Source organism: Marmota monax, unplaced genomic scaffold (genome assembly GCF_021218885.2).
Source record: "Marmota monax isolate L192 unplaced genomic scaffold, Marmota_monax_Labrador192_F-V1.1 WCK01_AAM20220418_F8-fsc00238, whole genome shotgun sequence".
In the NCBI taxonomy this organism is placed as follows: Eukaryota; Metazoa; Chordata; class Mammalia; order Rodentia; family Sciuridae; genus Marmota; species Marmota monax.
The window spans coordinates 1476022-1488838 of NW_026693175.1; the positions used below are offsets into that span (position 1 = coordinate 1476022).

A 12817-nucleotide genomic window follows, 5' to 3' on the forward strand; every position below is an offset into this window, starting at 1 on the left:
ATTCCCCTTCTTGGTCTATTCCCTAAAGACCTAAAAAGAGCATGCTACAGGGACACTGCTACATCGATGTTCATAGCAGCACAGTTCACAATAGCAAGACTGTGGAACCAACCTAGATGCCCTTCAATAGACGAATGGATAAAAAAAATGTGGCATTTATACACAATGGAGTATTACTCTGCATTAAAAAATGACAAAATCATAGAATTTACAGGGAAATGGATGGCATTAGAGCAGATTATGCTAAGTGAAGCTAGCCAATCCCTAAAAAACAAATGCCAAATGTCTTCTTTGATATAAGGAAAGTAACTAAGAACAGAGTAGGGACGAAGAACAGGAGAAGAAGATTAACATTTAACAGGGATGAGAGGTGGGAGGGAAAGGGAGAGAGAAGGTAAATTGCACGGTAATGGAAGGAGACCCTCAGGGTTATACAGTGGAGGGGGTAGAGAGAGAGGAGGGGAGGGGAGGGGAGAGGTGGGGAGGGGGGAGGGTGGATGATGGGAAAGGCAGCGGAGCACAACAGACACTAGTATGGCAATTTGTAAATCAATGGATGTGTAACTGATGTGAATCTGCAATCTGTGTATGGGGTGAAGGTGGGGAGTTCATAACCCACTAGAATCAAAGTGTGGAATATGATATGTTAAACAGAAACCTAAGAGTCATCTCAGCTCACATGCAGGAGATCAGCAAACTGAGTAGCTGAAATGTTTCTAAAACTCACCCTCTGCATTCCCAATCTTAGTTAAGACCCATACCATCTCTTACCTGGGCCCCTACCTGGCCTCTCTACCTGTTCCTCTTCCCTCAGATACACACTCCCAGTCACTGCTCTGGAAGCTCCCCTCCTCAGCAGGCAGGGCACACGGGCACTGGTTCAGCTGCCCACTACCTATCTCTAATCTTACATCTAACCACTATCACAACCCCTCATGCACCACTCAGACAGCACTTCATAGCCCACTCTTCAGAATGTTCTCCTGGCTCCTCTAATTTATGTTCCATGCTAACACCTTGTACCTAAAGTTCACTCCCATTGGAATGCCTCCTCTAGCCTAACTCATACCCCAGCTGGCTAATACCTCTAGTGACAAGACTTGGAGGCTTCCTTCTAAACTTTACACCCTCCACTGTGATGTCTCAGACCTTGTACACATATATACTGCTGCTCTTACCTACTCCAGTATTTGCTCAAGGTCAGTTCCCCCCAATAACTTTGTACTCGTTGAGATCAGCATCTAATGTCTTAGTTTTATAAACCTAGTTCCAACCCAATGTACCCTTATACCTCAATACAAATATGTAATACATTATACCTCAAGTATGTGTTGTATGCACTAAGTGAAGTTTGAGCTTTTCTTCATCTCCTCACAGTGTTTCCATTTTCTGAGAGTATCCCAGGACCACAGTCATGACTCAGTCTATGGAAATCAGTCAGCTGGAATTTGAAAAGCTGAACCCTCCTATCCAAAGGCCGGATGAGTGAAGTCACCAAGACCTGGGGAAGGCATACCATAAATTCATGCCAATTCAAGAGTGTCCAGCTGAGATTAGAACATGTACTCAATTTTGTCTCTTTCTAACCCCTCTTCCCCCTGTGGGAATATTCTTATTTTTCTTTTTTCTTGGTGGGGGAGGGGGGTAATTGGGGGTTGAACCCAGGGTCATTTCACCAGTGAGCTACATCTCCAGCCCTTTTTATATTTATTATTTTGAAACAGTCTCACTAAAATGCTGAGGCTGGCCTTGAACTTGCAATCCTCCTGCCTCAGCCTCCCAAGTCATTGGGAAAACAGGCATGTGTTACCAGGCCCAGCTATATTATTTTTGAAATGTCCCTTATTTAGCTTCTTTCATGAAGTAAAACATTCTCTCCCTCCCTCTTAGCCAAACAAGCATTACTTGTCTTCTAATTCACATATGGTTCCAATACTTTGTAAGCCAGTAGGTTTACAGAGACCATCCCATCTCTATCCTACTGGCACTTTCTTGAATTAGAAATTCAATGATAAATAACTGTGGCAGGGGACAAAACACTCTCTGGTCACAAGTCAGACAGTATGAAAGTCTACTGCTCGCTAGCAGCTGACTCTAAAGCTAGGAAACTTTCAACAAACCCCAGATTTAATTACAACTGAAAGGAAACCTTGGAGTACAAAGGAGGAACCTGAGGAAAATCTTGGATAACGACAGTAATGAGTCAGATCCTTTCTGATCACCCCAACCTAGGTGTGACCACTCTAACCTCTGAACTCCTTCCTATAACCGTATGTGTGGTATCCACTCCAGACTTGTTTTTTTTTTTTTTTAAGGTACCAGAATTGAACCCAATGGTACTTCACCACTGAGCCACATCTCCAGTGCCTTTTATCTTTAATTTTGAGTCAGGGTCTTGCTAACTTGCTGAGGCTAGCTTTGAACTCACTATCCTCCTGCTTCAGCCTCCGGAGTCACAGGGATTACAGGCGTGCACTACCACATCCGGCTCAAACTTGTTCTTTTTTTAAAAAATATTTATTTATTTATTTTTAGTTGTAGTTGGACACAATTTATTTGTTTTTATGTGGTGCTGAGGATCAAACCCAGGGCCACGGGCTTGCTAGGGGAGCGTGCTACCACTGAGCCACAATGCCAGCCCTCAAACTTGTTCTTGAAGGGACTGTTACTGGCCAGCTATTAATGTCTCCGGCTTATTTCATCTTCACAACTCTCCTTTGGGAAGCAGCGTGGACAGCATGACAGATAAACTTACTAGAAGATGCCTGGTGCAGTGCTTTGAGCTGGTAGTGCAGGGAGGGCGGATTCTTCATCTGTGCTACAGCCCTGCTACTCAAAACAGCCCTGAGGTCAGCATCACCTGGACGACGGTTAGACCTGCTGAGTCAACCGAGAACTCTGATCCCTACTGACGAGCATCCAGGCCAGTGTTTGAGCAGCACCATCTACAACACCCAGAATTGTCCAAGATGCAAAGGCCCTGAAATTCATATTGTCTTTGAGACAGGATCCTCACTATGTTGCCCAGGCTGGCCTCGAACTCACTAGCTGGAGTGAACCCTTCGGCATCAGCTTCCTGAGTAGATGGGACTCCTGGCTGCCATCACCACACTGAGCTTCAAATTCTTTATTTTATAAATGACCTTACCTAGTCAATTTTGCTCCCTGGTCAAATAAAATCAGAGGAACATAAATGAAACCAAAGTGGAGCTGGGGTTATGGCTCAGTGGGAGAGCGCTTGCCTAGCGTGTGTGAGGCACTGGGTTCGACTCTCAGCACCACATACAAACAAATAAAATAAAAAGTTTCATCAACAACTAATAAAATATTTAAAGAAATAAAATAAATAAAACCAAAGTGTGTAAAACCACTTCACAAACTGGAAGACACAGTGCAGACACACGCTTTGTGCTGCGCTCATACTGGGATCTCGCTGCAGCGGTGTGAGGGACCGTCACCTGCAGAGTGTGGCCTCAGCTCGGCCATTCACGAACGAAGGTGCGAGCTGGGGAAACGGTCGCCCCGCTGCACGGACAACTCGTCCGACCCCGGCTGTCACATGGCAGTTCTCACGGCTGAGACCCCGTGCCCGCGGCCTCCGAACGGGGAAGCTGAGCCACCCGGAACGGCAGGCCGGGGCGCGAAGTCGCCGCACCTGCCAGGGCTGCGCAGGTGACACCACCTTCTCCAAGGCTGGGGTCTCCCAGTCACCGGGAAGGCTGGCGTCGTTCGGCGGTGCCTCGCAAACGGCGGCGCGGACACCAAGCAGCAGGGCCGCTGGCGGAGGGCGCCGCAGGACGGCCGCGGAGGGCAGCGCGACGCGTCGGGAGGCCCCGAGGGGCGGACGGCTCCAAGCCCGCGTCCTCCGACCTCGCACCGCGGCGCAGGGCAGCCCGGCGGGCCCTCCGCGGGCCCCGCAGCCGCCGCCCGACCCGCCGGGCAGGCCCGGGGACGCCGACCCCCAGCCCCGCGGCGAGCAATGCCCGCGGGGTTTCCGACCCCCACGCCCACGCGCGCACGCCCACTCGCCGGTCGCCGCCGCAGCGCTCACCAGCTCTTTGGGCGGCTTCTCCTGGGTTTTTCCAAACAGCCCCATGGCGAACTAACTCGTCTTGCCCCTTCCGGCTTTCCGTTCCCTGCGCCCAGGCAGGTCCCGGCAGCCGCCTGGGCGGGGCCGCCGAGAGGACAGGAATCCCGACGCCGGGGGAGGGCGCGACGGCAGTGGGGTGCGCACGCGCAGCACGCCCAAAGGAGGGGCGCGATGGCGCGAGTGGTGCGCACGCGTCGTACGCATGGAGGAGCGCGCGGCTGCGGTGGCGACAACTGCGCACGCCCGGAGGAGGGCGGGGCGGGGCCGTCTACAAAGAGCAAGACTGACATCACTGCGCGCGTGCCCGGGAGATTGTGAAGTGTGGAGTGACCCTTGATGACGCCAACCTGCGTTTGCGCCGGAAGTCCGCGGCCCCTCCCAGATAAGGGTATTTACGACGGCTTCCCGGGGCCGGTGGCTTCCGGGGCAAGCGGGACCCCGTGTCTGGCGGGCCCTGCTCTCCCGCGCGGTAGCTAGCGCCAGGCACCCCAAGGGGACCGCTCGGCCCCCTGGGCGCGCTCGGGGGGGACCAGCGCGCTGCCGCTGCCGTCGCCGCCTCCTAGCGGTGGAGGGGCCGCACCCGCCTCGCCTCTGCTGGGACCCTCGGAGTGGGAGGAGGACTGCCTGAGGGCTAGGGCCAAGGCCCCGCCGGCCAGCCGCCCCCCTGTCACCCTGCAGGCCACGGAAGGACGCGGCTCGCGGACGCCCCAGGAGGAGGGGCGAAGGCTGGGACCTCGTCGGCAGCGCGGGTCGTCCCGGCAGCCACCGTCAGTGCGGTTGCCCCAGGACTGGCTCTGCGGAGGTCAGCAGTACTCGAGGGGCAGTTTGGTTCCTTGGTGAGATGATGCTCCTGCCTAGGGGAGCCCTCTTTTCCCCCAGGAGGCGACTGCCGCCACTTAAGAGGGCATCCGTCCTCTTAAGCATGCTGTCGCTTGGGGTGGTTTCAGTCCCTTGTCAAAGATGGTGACCAACCAGGTCAGTAGTTCCTGGAGTCCACGGTAACTGAAGAAGGAGGTGGCTCAGAAGAGAGAGAAAAGGCAAATGGAGTTGGTTAGGTCAGTAACTGGACCCTCTACACTCTGGAGAGATTTGAGCAGTTTGTTAAAGTGCTGAACATAGACCTCTCCTGTAACCTAGCCATTCCACACCTGCTCTTTGCCCAACAGGAAAGAGTATGTGCCCTTAAAAAGAGCTGTGCTAATGGCCCAAACTGGAAATGATCCACATGTCCATCAATAGGTCAGTCAGTAAACCAATCGTGATAGATCCATGGAATGAAATATCTCCCAGGGATAAAAAAGCGCAAGTTTGACGTATCCAACAGCACGAATAAATCCCATGGACATGCTAAGTGGAAGATATCAGTATAGAAAATACAAACGATATGACAGAAAGTATATGACCAGTGGTTGCTGGGGAATGGATGGGTCTGGGAGGGAAGGAAGGGTTACAAAGAGACACAGGAAATTTTGCAGGGGTTTGGATATTATCTTGATTGAGGTGATGATTTCACTTGTATCTGCATTGTCAAGTTTGTCAAATTAGATGAACTTGTAGTTACTCTTATGTCAATCATATGTCAATGTAAAGTTCTTTAAAACTTCCATTCTTACTTCCTTAGGGGAAAGATCTCAAGACAATTCTAAGTGCGAATCCTTCAAAACTTTCCCCTAGAGAATGTATATCTGTATGTAATAGGAATTACATGATACATGTTGTTAAATACATATACATATTGTTCTGCATCTCCTTTAAAATTCTTTTATGTAAATTTTCATCAGTGTCAATATTTACAGGTATAGGATTCTGTAGAAGGAATGTACCATAATTTAATCCTTTCTCTGCTTCACAACATTTAAGTTGAATGCTGCACATTCACATTTGGAATTTTTAAACATAATACCAATATACTCCATGCAGGTTGTACTATTTTAATTTCTCTAAGCATCTTTTAATATTTTTTTTTATTTTTACACAATACCTTTTTATTTATTTATTTTTAATGTGGTGCTGAGTAACGAACCCAGAACCTCACACATGCTAGGCAAGCGCTGTACCACTGAGTCACAACCCCAGCCCTCTGAGCATCTTTTTATTTGTTAGCCACTTGGATTTCTGTAAATTACCTCTTAATATCATTTGCCCATTTCCCATTGAGTTATCTTCCTTTCTTCCTTCCCTTCTTATTTCTCGTATAAGAAGGTTTTCAAAATATGAGATATCTAGGTCTGAGGACATTTTTGTCCTTTTGAGAATAAACTACAATTTTTCAAGTAGAAGGATACTGGTCTGCCAATAAGTGAACAATACTTGATCAAATGCCTCCTGTGTGCCAGGCTATGGGAAGATGACAGTGGACAGAAAAGAACCTCATATAATCTGGTGAGGACAGTCATTAAACAACGGTGATGAATAGAATTGAATGAATTAATCTTGTGATAATCAGCTTTCTATTACTGTGACAAAAATACTTGAGAAAAACAAGGATTTACTTTGGCTCATGGTTTCATAGGTTTTGGTTCATGATCACTCCATGCATTGTTTCTGGGCCTGTGTTGAGATAGAACATCATATAGGGAAGGCATGCTCCCCTCATGGTAGCCAGAATCAGAGCGTAAGGGGCAAGATATACCCTGTTTCCTCCACGAGGCCCAACCTCCTGAAGTCTCCACTGCTTCCCCAATAGCACCTCTGTCCAAGCCTCTAAAAGGTGAGCCTTGGGGACGTTCCAGATCCAAACTGCTGCGACCAAGAAGGTGCAGAGTTCTGAGTCCCCCCCCCCCCCCAGCCTTCTGACTAGAGACCTAGTGATGAGTGGCCTTCCTGTGAGCAGATGGTGTGTCTGCTGAGAGAGACTTGATGTGTGAACTGGTAGAGAGATGAAGACTATCTGTAGCAAGGAATCAACACGCGCCAAAAAGCCTTCCCAGCGTCATATCCTAAAGCCATGCTTGTTCAAATGCTGGACATCAAGGCGGGAGTGTAAATGAAAAAATGTTGGATTTGGCACTGGCCCCCTCAGTGGGCTATGGAGCCACAAATGCTGAGAGCAAGGAAGGAGACTGCCTCTTTCTCCCTCACATTTTTCAGGTCACCCTCAGCATCACATGCTGAGGTTGCCTTGGCACTGGACAAGGCACTGTCTCCCTTGCTGTGCCTGCAGTTTGTCTTTCCTAGGTGCCCCAGGGAGTGGGTGGATCCTCCCACCTGCTGAGTCTCACATCTGAGGGGTCGGAAGAGCTAAGTGAGCATTGCCACTCTGCGCCTGCCAAAGTTGGCATGCGTTTAGCAGGATCACACTCCCTGCCATATGTTCATGCACACTGGTAAAGGTTTTATGTGCATTCTCTTCGTGATCCTTGAAACACATTAAATAGAAACATCCTTGACTTAAATCCTCTCAATTTGGAATGAAAATAGAAGTGAGAATGAGAACTGGTCTTCCTCACCTCCCAGTTCGACCTTGCTCACTTCCCTAGGATGTCCAGTCCAGGGAAGCTTCCCAGCTCAGCTGTTCCCATGGGCCAGAATGTCAAAAGAAAAGCTTTGGGCAAGAAAGCCACAGCCCAATTCTGGCAGGAATTTTGGCTAATAAAACCAAGATACATCCTATTGTGTAAACTGGTGAGTGCTGTAGAAAATGTCAGCTGTACACCAGCCTTTGAAAATGGAATTCATCTCGGTGACAATAACTTTGACCTTCGGGTTCAAGGAGCTTCCGACCCACAGCTCATGACTTGAAACCTTGAGTCATCTCTTGCCTGTTTCCAGCCTTCCTTTACCACCCTTCCAACGAGCCTTGGCTGTGGGTGGAATGTGAATTGTTCCCCTCAACCTCATGCTGGGGGTTAGTGCCATTGTGAACTATTTAGAGATGATTAGAGGTAGCACCTTGAGGGAAAGAGTAGGATCCCATGGAGTCATTAGGGTGGAGAACTGAATGCTGAATGCTGGTGACCCTAAGAAGGAGACCTGAGAGACACCAAGATGCATGCACTACTTGTCTCCCAACTCGTGGTGCCCTGTGCCCTCAGGACCCACCAGGAGACTCACAGATATAGCCCCTTCACCCTTGACCAGAACTGTGAACCAAAGCAAACCTCGTTTCTTTAAAACTCACCCAGTCTGTGGCATTAATAGCAAAAAAAAAAAAAAAGGACTAACACATCTGTGTATTAGACCCTTAGGATTGCTGTAACAAAGTACCAGAACTGGGTGGCTTGGAACTTATGAAAATGTCGGCAGGACCCACACTCCCTTTGAGGCTCTGAATAGTCTCTCTCTATTCCTGCTCCTGGCTTCTGGCGACAGCTGCCATCATCAGCATTGCTCAGCTCACAACTGTGTCACTGCAGTCTTCCTCTTTCTCCCTTACATGAGGTGGATTAAGAGCCCTCCTAAATCCTGGATGACATCTTAGCTATTTACATACGCAATGACTCCACTTCCAAATAAGGTCACATACTGAGGTACTGGATGTTAGGATAGCAACTTTTTTTTTTTTAATTTCTAAGCATTTGTATGAGTCTATAGAATAATGAGTTTCATTGTGGCAAATTCATACATGCATAAAATATACTCTAACCAAAGTATGGTCAAAGTAGTATCTTTTTAAATTTTTTTAATTTATTGTAATTTGTTCTATATGACTTCAGAATGCATTTCAATTCATAGTACACATAGAGCACAATTTTTCATGTCTCTGGTTGTACCCAAAGTAGAGTCACACCATTTGAGCCTTCATACATGTACCTAGGGTAACGATGACCATCTTATTCCACCATCTTTCCTACCCTCATGCCCCTTCCCTTCTCTTCCTTCCCCTTTGCCCTATCTAAAGTTCCTCCATTCCTCCTATTCTCCCACCCCCATCCCCATTATGAATCAGCATCCTCATATTAGAGAAAACATTTGGCATTTGGTTTGGGGGGATTGGCTTACTTCACTTAGCATTATATTCTACAACTCCATCCATTTCCCTGCAAATGCCATGATTTTATTCTTTTAATGCTGAGTAATATTCCACTGTGTATAATATATACCACATTTTTTTAATCCATTCATCTACTGAAGGGCATCTAGGTTGGTTCCACAGTTTAGCTATTGTGAATTGTGCTGCTGCGTCCCTATAATATGTTGTTTTAAAATCCTTTGGGTATAAACCAAGAAGTGGGATAGCTGGGTCACATTGCTGGTTTTATACCCAGTTTTCAAAGGACTCTCCATACTTCTTTCCAGATTGGTTGCACCAATTTGTAGTCCCACCAGCAAGGTATGAGTGTGCCTTTTTCCCCACAACCTCATGAACATTTATTGTTTGTATTCTTAATAGCTGCCCTTCTGATGGGGTGAGATGAAATCTTAGAGTAGTTCTGATTTGAATTTCTCTAATTGCTAGAGATGTTGAGCTTTTTTTATATTTATTGATCAATTGTATATCCTCTTCTGAGAAGTGTCTGTTCAGTTCCTTGGCCCATTTATTGATTGGGTTATTGTTTTTTAGTGTTAAGATTTTTGAATTCTTTATATCCTAAAGATGAGTGCTCTATCTGATATGCGTGTGGTAAAAATTTGTTCCCATTCTATAGACTCACTCTTTACCTCATTATTTCTTTTGCTGAACAGCTTTTTTGTTGTTGTTAATATTTATTTTTTAGTTGTAATTGGACAAAATACCTTTATTTATTTTTATGTGGTGTTGAGGATTGAACCCAGGGTCTCACATGTGCTAGGCAAGCACTTTACCACTGAGCCACAACCCCAGCCCCTGAGAAGAAGCTTTTTAGTTTGAATCCATCCCATATTGATTCTTGATTTTAATTCTTGTGCTTTAGGACTCTTATTAAGGAAGTTGGGGCCTGATCTGACATGATGGAGGTTGGGGCTAATTTCTCTTCTATTAGGTGCAGGGTCACTGGTTTAATTCCTAGGTCCTTGATCTACTTTGAGTTGAGTTTTGTGCATGGTGAGAGATGGGGGTTTAATTTCATTTTTTTTTTTTTTGCTTATGGATTTCCACTTTTCCCAGCACCATTTGTTGAGGGAGGCTATCTTTCCTCCAAGGTATGTTTTTAGCAGCTTTGTCTGATATAAGATTGTGGGGAGCTGCTCTGAATGACTGCGCCTTCCAGTCCTGAAGCATGAAGCTCTGACCAATCACTACAATTTGTGGTGACTTGGGTGTTGTCCCAGCTGGAATAGCAAGGCATGGCTCCAAGTGTAGGTGTCACCCGCAGGGTTGAGCTACACTTATTTCTCTGTAATCCTACCCCTTGCCTCATTTGAATGGCTTCCTCCCAATAAAAGGGTACAGCTCTTGTCTCTCTTTCCACAGACCCTTGAGGTCAGAGGAGCCGTCAAAGGACTCAAAAAAAAAAAAAAAAAAAAGGTATTTCTCTGTCTCTGTGTGATTATTTCTTGCCAGCCCAGTTCACCAGGAATGACCTTGAGTGTTTAGTCATGGAACACAACATAAGATAACTGTAATTTTGTGGGTTAGTGTCAGTGTCCTCTATTCTGTACTATCGCTGTACGTGTCTATTTTGGTGGCAATACCATGCTATTCTTGTTACTATTGCTCTGTAGTATAGTTTAAGGTCTGGTTTGGTGATGCCTCCTGCTTCACTCTTCTTGCTAAGGATTGCTTTGGCTATTCTGGGTCTCATATTTTTTCAGATTAATTTCATGACTTCTTTTTATATTTCTATGAGGAATGTCACTGGAATTTTGATTGGGATTGCATTAAATCTGTATAGTACTTTTGGTAATATGGTCATTTTGACAATATTAATTCTGTCTATCCAAGAGCAAGAGAGATCTTTACATCTTCTAAGGTCTTCTTTTAATTTCTTTCTTTAGTGTTCTGTAATTTTTATTGTATAGGTCTTTCACCTCTTTCGTTGAGTCCCAAGTATTTTATTATTTTTGAGGCTATTGTACTGGGGTAGTTTTTCTCATTTCTCTTTTAGAGAATTTGTCACTGATGTACATAAATGCTTTTGGTTTATGGCATTGATTTTATATTCTGCTACTTTGATGAATTCATTTATTAGTTCTAGAAGTTTTCTGGTGGAATTTTTTGGGTTTTGTAGGTATAGAATCGTATCTTTGGCAAATAGTGATAATTTGAGTTCTGCATCCCTTTGATTTCTTTTATTTGGCTAGAGTTTCTAGACCTTATTCAATAGAAGTGGTGAAAGAGGGCATCGCTGTCTTGTTCCAGTTTTTAGAGGGAATACTTTCAATTTTTCTCCATTTAGAATGATGCTGGCCTGGGGCTTAGCATAGATAGCTTTTACAACGTTGAGATATGTTCCCGTTATCCTAGTTTTTCTAGTGTTTTGAACATGAAGGGGTGCTGAATTTTGTCAAATGTTTTTCTGCATCTATCAAGATGATCATATGGCTCTTATCTTTAAGTCTGTTGATGTGATGAATTACATTTATTGATTTCCCTATGTTGAACCAATCTTGCATCCTGGGATCTTTTGAGGGCAAAAATTTAACCTAGAATAGCCCTCATATATACCCAAGTGCCTCTCTTTAAAGAAGGAAGGTTAGGGACTGGTGGTGCACACCTGTAATCCCAGGTACTTAGGAGACTGAGGCAGGAGGATTGCAAATTCACCATCATCCTGGGCAGCTTAGTGAGACCTTGGAAGGAGGAGAAGGAAGGAAAGAATAAGGAGAAGAAAAGGACAGATGATGGGGGAAGAATGGTTAAAAATCCAGCAGGAATATTTCAACAAGTCTACTAAAGTTTCCAAAAGCAGTATTTAAATTAGAAGAGGAGCATGCAGCTTACATATTCAACAGTATGATAGTCTGAGTATCCTGGAAAAGCCACTGTAAACAGAATCATGATTAAAATACAACCAGAACTACTGTATTTCAAAATAAATTAATTTTTATCTCAAAAAAATCAGGAATACCTGCTAATAAACTGGAACCTAGAAACTTGTTTGTGAACTTTTAAAAAAATTGATAGTCTGGGCTGCGGTTGTGGCTTAGCAGTAGAGCGCTCGTCTCAGGGGTGCAAAGCCCTGGGTTTGATCCTCAGCACTACATAAAAATAAATAAAAATTTGATAGTCTATAGACAATAAAGTGTACCAATCTTAAGTGAACAGCATGATGAATTTTACCTATATATATGCCTGTAAAATGCTATGTAGATCAATATTTAAAACATACTCAAAATCTCAAAAGGCTGTCTTGTGCCTGTTCTCAGCTGAATCTCTCAAAAGGTAGACATTTCTCTAACTCCTACTTCCACAGGTTAGTTCTGCCTGTTTGTGAATTTTACGAAAGTGGAATAAAGTAGTGTGTTAGTTATCTTTCCACCACTGTGACGAAATAACCTGAGGTAATCAACTTAGAAGGAGGAAAGGCTTATCTGGCTCATGGTTTCAGAGGTCCAGTGCATGATTGGATGGCTGTGCTATCTTGGGCCTGTGGCAAGGCAGAGTAGAGAACATGTGGTGGGTCAACCTGCTCACCTCTGGCAGCTGGGAAGTGAGAGGTAGGAAGGGGTCAGGGTCCCAATGTAGCCTTCAAGGGCACACACCTTCCCTCCCAGTGATCTAATATCTCAGCCCCTAAGCCCCACCTCCTCAAGGCTCCACCACCTGAGGCCACGATCAGGCCTTCCAAAAAAGAGCCTTGGGAAACATTCAGGATCCAAACCATGACAAGTGGTGTGCTTGGTTTCAATGGTGGGATGGTGGAC

The 12817-nt window shown here is 45.6% G+C and overlaps 1 protein-coding gene and 1 long non-coding RNA gene across 2 annotated transcripts in view; one reads left to right on the forward strand and one right to left on the reverse strand.

The window, feature by feature from the left end:
- Chmp3 (charged multivesicular body protein 3) overlaps window positions 1-4208 on the reverse strand; it is a 30867-nt gene extending 26659 nt beyond the window's left edge. The window contains exon 1 of the mRNA XM_046455896.2: window positions 4052-4208. Within this exon, the coding sequence (XP_046311852.1) occupies window positions 4052-4096 (45 nt within the window). The 5' untranslated portion in view covers window positions 4097-4208. The remainder of the gene's footprint in view (window positions 1-4051) is intronic.
- Window positions 4209-4287: 79 nt separating this feature from the next.
- On the forward strand, window positions 4288-5835 carry LOC124100396 (uncharacterized). The gene is made up of 2 exons (XR_006854274.2): window positions 4288-4478; window positions 4769-5835. It is a non-coding gene; the product is annotated as an uncharacterized LOC124100396 (long non-coding RNA).
- The last annotated feature ends 6982 nt before the right edge of the window (window positions 5836-12817 follow it).